Source organism: Vidua chalybeata, chromosome 10 (genome assembly GCF_026979565.1).
Source record: "Vidua chalybeata isolate OUT-0048 chromosome 10, bVidCha1 merged haplotype, whole genome shotgun sequence".
Taxonomy (NCBI): Eukaryota; Metazoa; Chordata; class Aves; order Passeriformes; family Viduidae; genus Vidua; species Vidua chalybeata.
In genome coordinates, this window is record NC_071539.1 from 451,018 (window position 1) to 457,200 (window position 6,183).

At 52.7% G+C, this 6,183-nt stretch overlaps 1 protein-coding gene across 1 annotated transcript in view; it reads right to left on the reverse strand.

Annotated features, from left to right (window-relative positions):
* Positions 1-2,659: 2,659 nt before the first annotated feature.
* The window catches only part of IGSF10 (immunoglobulin superfamily member 10), a 9,952-nt gene continuing 6,428 nt past the window's right edge, over positions 2,660-6,183 (reverse strand). The window contains 9 exon segments of the mRNA XM_053951883.1: positions 2,660-3,285; positions 3,288-3,590; positions 3,593-3,887; positions 3,889-4,409; positions 4,412-4,814; positions 4,816-5,053; positions 5,711-5,888; positions 5,891-6,043; positions 6,046-6,170. Coding sequence (XP_053807858.1) covers positions 3,146-3,285; positions 3,288-3,590; positions 3,593-3,887; positions 3,889-4,409; positions 4,412-4,814; positions 4,816-5,053; positions 5,711-5,888; positions 5,891-6,043; positions 6,046-6,170 — 2,356 coding nt within the window. The 3' untranslated portion in view covers positions 2,660-3,145.

Here is a 6,183-nt window from a genome sequence, read left to right on the forward strand (position 1 = left end):
TCCTGCCATGGCTCAGGTAACAAACTGTGGGGTTTGTTCCTGCCATGGCTCAGGTAACAAACTGTGGGATTTGTTCCTGCTGTGGCTCAGGTAACAAACTGTGGGGTTTGTTCCTGCCATGGCTCAGGTAACAAACTGTGGGGTTTGTTCCTGCCATGGCTCAGGTAACAAACTGTGGGGTTTGTTCCTGCTGTGGCTCAGGTAACAAACTGTGGGGTTTGTTCCTGCCGTGGCTCGGGCAACTGTGGGGTTTGTTCCTGCTGTGGCTCAGGTAACAAACTGTGGGGTTTGTTCCTGCCGTGGCTCAGGTAACAAACTGTGGGGTTTGTTCCTGCCATGGCTCAGGTAACAAACTGTGGGGTTTGTTCCTGCCATGGCTCAGGTAACAAACTGTGGGGTTTGTTCCTGCCATGGCTCAGGTAACAAACTGTGGGATTTGTTCCTGCTATGGCTCAGGCACTGTGGGGTTTGTTCCTGCTGTGACTCGGGCACTGTGGGATTTGTTCCTGCCATGGCTCAGGTAACAAACTGTGGGGTTTGTTCCTGCCGTGCCTCAGGCACTGTGGGGTTTGTGCCTGCCGTGCCTCAGGCACTGTGGGGTTTGTTCCTGCCGTGCCTCGGGCACTGTGGGATTTCTTTCCCCTCTCCCCTCCCCTGCAGTTCCCAAGGCCAGGCTTGCAGCAGCCCCAGCAGCCCTCTGGTGAGTGTGTGTGGGCACAGTTTGTGTCCCAACATGGAATTGTCTTTCTGGAGACTTTCTGCCTCTTTGCCTGCTGCTAGAGGTACATGGAGGTCGTTCACCTTCTGACAGCTGGACAGATGTCCCAGTGCTTTTGGTGTGGCACCAATGCCCAGTGCTGGGGCACCGCTGGAGCCCCACTGGTCCCCAGGGCAGCCCTGGGACCGGGGCTGGAACCCACTCACCTTCCCCAGTCCTCTGCAGGAAAAGTCCCCAAGGAAGTGAGTGCCCCTGACCTCGGGATGAGGGATTTGCTGACTGCTGCACCAAACTCGGGTATTTTTATGTATTTTGGTGCAGTCAGCCCCTTTTCTTCCTCCACCAGGTAACCAGCAAGGGGTGAGGCAGTACAGGCACCCGCCCCCCTTCTGACACGGTGGGAGCGGGCGCTGGGGACACCTGCACTGAGGAGCAGGACGCTGGAAATTCAGTGCACTAGGCATTGCTGGACAGCAGGACATGAGTTCTCTTCTTATTTCAGCCATTGTTTTTTGTGCTGCAGTTGATGTGAATATGTAACATGGTTGTGTTTCAGGATTAGGGTTATTTTTGCTAGTTTGAACTAGATTTCAATATCTGGACTTCTGTGGGCCTATTTGAAGAACGTTGTGACAAATTTTATGAATTTGATGGGTTTAGGTCCCGTTACTTTTAAAGAGGACAAAAAATGCTGAATTTATTTCTTTGTGGGAAACACTTTTTTTTTTATTTTAATTTCTTTTTTTCCAAGAACTGCATTGGACCAAACTACTGAACTAAAGGCACTTCTGATTTTGGCAAAGTTAATTTGTTCATTAAAATGTTCACCTCTTTCTTCATTGGCAGAACAAGCATCACTTGAAATCATGTTTATTTGACTGTGATTTTTATATGCACTTTATAGGGTTCTTTGTTTAAAGTACTTTGCACTGAACTCCTCTTGCACTTATTGTGGTTAGAAGGTGCTGAAGTGGGTTTATTGCTTGTGTTAGAACTTAAAGTTTATGTTAAAATCCGCGATGTGATGTTAATAAACCTACTGGGAGCAGCAGGGGTTGCTGTCTGTTCCCTTCCCCTGAAGCTCTCAGGTGAGGGTCCCAGGGCGCCTGTGGTGGCAGGGGCTGAGCCTCCAGGTCACCAGGGAGCCTCGGGGCGCTGGTGGAGCCTGGCAGGAGGTGAAGCCCACCCGATGCCATCGGTGGCAGATCTCAGCCCAGCTTTCACACGTGGGGGTGGAGGAGCCCCCAGGCCCTTCCCGCAGGTTCAGCTGTCCTGGAGCCAGCAGCCCTTGGGATGGCATCGCCCTGCTCCTGTCTCCTGTGTCAGCTGCTGGTGGGACACGGCAGGAACCCCCATCCCAGGGAATCCTGGGCAGCTGTGAGGGACTGCATCAGCAGCTGAGTGCAAATCCACAGGCAAGCTATCAACCAAAATCACCACAAACAAACTGTCGTTATTCCTGCACAAAGAGATCGTAACTTTGCTTGTGTTGAGAGTTGAAAAAGCAGAATAAATTTATTACTATTTTATGTCATTTAGGAGTTAGTCTATACAATTCTTTTTCAATGCATTTATTTTGCAAGAAGGACTTTAAATGTTGGAGCATTTAAAATACTCTGGTAATACCTTTTTCCTGTTTTGTGCTAACTCAATTTGCTTCTTAAACCTACCTGGCTGCTCAGTTGAGGGATCATAATCCTAAATTGAGATTCAAATTGATGTGATTTTTATTCTATTGAGAAATCTTTAAAAAAAGCTTTTGTGCTAATAAGAAAGCGATGCGAAGCTGGAGTGATTCTACACCCAGCCTGTATGCATTGGCCTAACAGTGCAGAGCAGAGCTTCCTCTCTTCTTCCAAACTGAGCTGTTCTGTGTTATCTCACAGCTCTGCAGAAAAGACTGTGGCAACCACAGCTGTGCTATTAAAAATACTTCACTACTTGTTACATCATGGATTATTTATTTAAAAAACATACTAAATATTAAAACACATTAAGAAGGTAATCTGCATCCCAATAAACCTGCTCCTCAGTTCCCAGGTGTCCTTGCCCTCTGTGATCCGTGCTTGTGACAGTCATACAAGGTGGGCAGTATTGAAATGATGCAAAACTGTGTCCGTGCAAGAGCTCTCTGGGCACGTTTCCAGAAAGTTGCCATGTTTGATAGTCAGTTTGCTATTATTTTGCAGAGCAGAAGTGCCTTAATTTTGCTTTCATTTAAATCCCCTGAACATGGAGAGGACCAATGCCAGCAAATAACGCTAGAGCTAATTTTCCCTTTCCTCTCTCCTTTTGCCCAGTGACTGCAGACTGAATGCTGTGGATGTGTCCAGGCACTCACTTGTGGCTGCCTTCGATTAAAGCCATGGCAAGGATGAGCCCAGCCCGGCCAGCCCGTGTTCCCCACGTTCCTGCTGCGTTTCTGACTCAGATGATGTGCACGTAGGTGACTGCGGTGTCGGTGCCAAGGGGGTTCCTCGCTGTGCACTTGTACACACCAGAACTGGAGGGTTGGGGGTTCTGCAGGAGCAGAGTCCCCGTGGGGTGGAGCAGCTCGCCCCCAGACCCCGGCCCTGGTGAGCTGTGGAGAGCGTGGAGCGGTCAGGTAACTCCCAGGTGATTTCTGGTTTTGGGATGCCCAGCACGACGCAGTGGAGCTGCACTGCTGCCCCTGGCATGGTGTGGATGGCTGGGGGGGGCCTGCCCATGATCCGCGGGGCGTAGGCTGCGACCGTGACGGGAATGGTGAGGGAAGAGTCTCCAGCGTCGTTGTGGGCCCTGCACACGTAATTCCCTGCGTCCTGGGCCGAGGCTGCCCGGATGACCAAGGTGCCGTTCTCCAGCAGCAGGTGCCTCCCGCTGACCTGCGGCGGTCCAGCACGCGGCCCCCTGGCAGCGTCCACACCAGCCTGGGCTGGGGGCTGCCCTCGGCCAGGCAGTGGAGCAACAAAGGCTCCCCGCTGACCCCCTTCACCAGCCCTGCAGGGCGGGTGAGGATGTTGGGCTTCTGGGCAACCTCCAGGACCATCAGCTTTTCTATGTAGCCAACCTGGTTGCGGGCAGCACAGCGGTAGCGCCCGGCGTGGTGTCTCTCGGGACTGTAGATGGTCAGGGTCCCATTGCTTCCTGTGAAAAACTGGGATGTCCTGATGCTGCTGGAAAACCGTGTGGCCATTGGGCAGCATCCAGCTTATATCCGGGGGAGGGTTTCCATCCGCAGAACAGTTCAGTGTGGTAGTTTTCCCAGGTTTTACTATTATTTTTTCATTGAAAGGGTTTTTGAACATTGGTCTCCGTAGCATTTCTGTGACTTCCAGCTGCACCACCAGCACAGTCTCTCCCGCATCGTTACGTGCCACACAGATAAAATCTGCCGTGTCTGAGGGCCTGATGTTCCGAATCTCAAGTGTCCCATTTTTGTGCACCACAATCCTGCTCCCGTAATATGGGGCTGTTAGGAAAATGTTATCAGGCATTATCCACATAATCTGAGGAGGAGGTGTCCCTTCCGCCCGGCAGTCGATGTGCTTCTTGGAGTGCCTCACTGCCGTCACCTTCATGATCGTTTTGTTCCTGTATAAACCGTTTATGATGGGGGGTTTAGCAGCCACATCCAGCTTATACAGCTTGGTGTCGTCCCCGCCAGGGTTCCGAGCCACACACAGGTACTCCCCAGCATCCAGCAGGCTGGCCTGCTGATGGAGAGCGAGCCGTTGGCGTGCAGGGAGTGCCTGTCTGTGGACGAGGAGATCATCTCACTGGAGGGCAGCAACCAGAATATCTGTGCCCTGGGTTCTCCAGCAGCCTCACAGTCCAGCAGGGCTGTGTCTCCAGCTGCCACTCTAATGTGTGTCTTGTAGTTGTGCTTTATTTGAGGGGCTGCCACAATGACCGTGACGTGGATCTTCATCTCATCCTTCCCCAGAGTGTTTTGGGCGTAGCACGTGTAGTCTCCTCCTTCTGCCACTCCAGCTTTGTTGAGGTACAGGGTCCCGTTGCCGAAGAGGACGTACCTGCGAGCCCTGTGCCCGCCGTCATCCGCCAGCATCGCGTTGTTCACCACCGTCCCGTCTGGCAGGCCCCAGGATATTTCTGTGTGTGGGCGACCCTGAAGCTTTGCAGTCCACTCTGAAATCCTTCCCATACGGCACCAGTTTCTTCAACTGCTGTTTGTGGTCAATCTTGGCTGGTTTCATGGTGATGCTGACTTTCATCAGTATCAGATCCTCCCCAATTCTGTTTCTTGCAACGCACAGGTAATCACCTGCATCCTTTTCTGTAACTGCTTCAATAGCCAAGGATCCATTGGGGTAGACATGGATCCGACTCCCCATTCTGTTGTGGGGAGAGAGAGGAAGAGAATTATGGAAACAAGTGCTGGGGGTGCACACTGAGCACTGGAAGGGACTGAACATGTTAGCAGCACAGTGCAGCACAGAAGGCCTTTCCAAAGGCACTGTGCCCATGCCTCCTGCCCACCCGGCGTGTCCTACCCTGATGTCACTGTCAGTCTTGGTGTTGTGTGGATGTGAGCGCTGCTGGCTCTGCTGGGAACACCCTGAGCTGGGGCTGTCTCTCCTAAGGTGGAGGTGAAGTGTTACTGGGCGAAGGGTGTGGGGAGACCCCCAAAGGTAGATGTGGCAGAGATGAAAGAAACCCTCCCTCCTGAGCCCTGCTTCACAAATCTGTTAAAAATAACTTCCCCTCCTCTAAACTGACAGCAGTCAGCCAGTGCATGGTGGCAGTAATTACCTTAATTCAAATATGACTTGTACCTGTTTTGAGACCTCACTCACTTATGGCAATTGGTGTGATCTGTTAATAGGTCTGTTATTAGATATAGATGCTGTTAGAACAGAAGTTTCACAACTGTTAATACTTAAAATTTGGTTTAGTTCACAGTGTATTAGTGCTGTAATGTGCTCTTACGTGAGCACCAGAGCAAGGCAGTGTTTGAAGCTCCAAAGAGGAGGAGGAAAAAAAGTGTCATACCTGTGCCACTGGTCCACAACAGCCTTGGAGGGCAGCCTCCAGATTATCTTGGGCTTGGGCTCCCCACTTGCTGTACAGTTCAGAAGCAACCTCTCCCCAAAGTTCAGCCGAGTCAGTTCTCCAGAGGCGATGGCTATTTTTGGAAGGGTCTCTCTGCGCTCCACCACGAGGCTGACCACCTCCTGTCCGAGCCCGTGGAGCTGGTGGCTATGCACTCGTAGGTGCCGCTGTCGGAGGGGGCCGCGCTGCCCAGCTGCAGCGTGCCGTTGGGGAGCAGGAGCAGCGGCGCGCGCAGCGGCTGCAGCGGCCGCAGCGCCGCGCCGCCGGGGAGCCCCAGTGCACGCTGGGCTGCGGCTTCCCCTGCACCGTGCAGGGCAGGCTCAGGCTCTGCCCCGCCGTTCCTGCCACGCTTTGCCTCCTCTCCTCCAGGATGGTGGGGGGCGCGGCCACCACCTGCAGCCTCACCGGCAGCG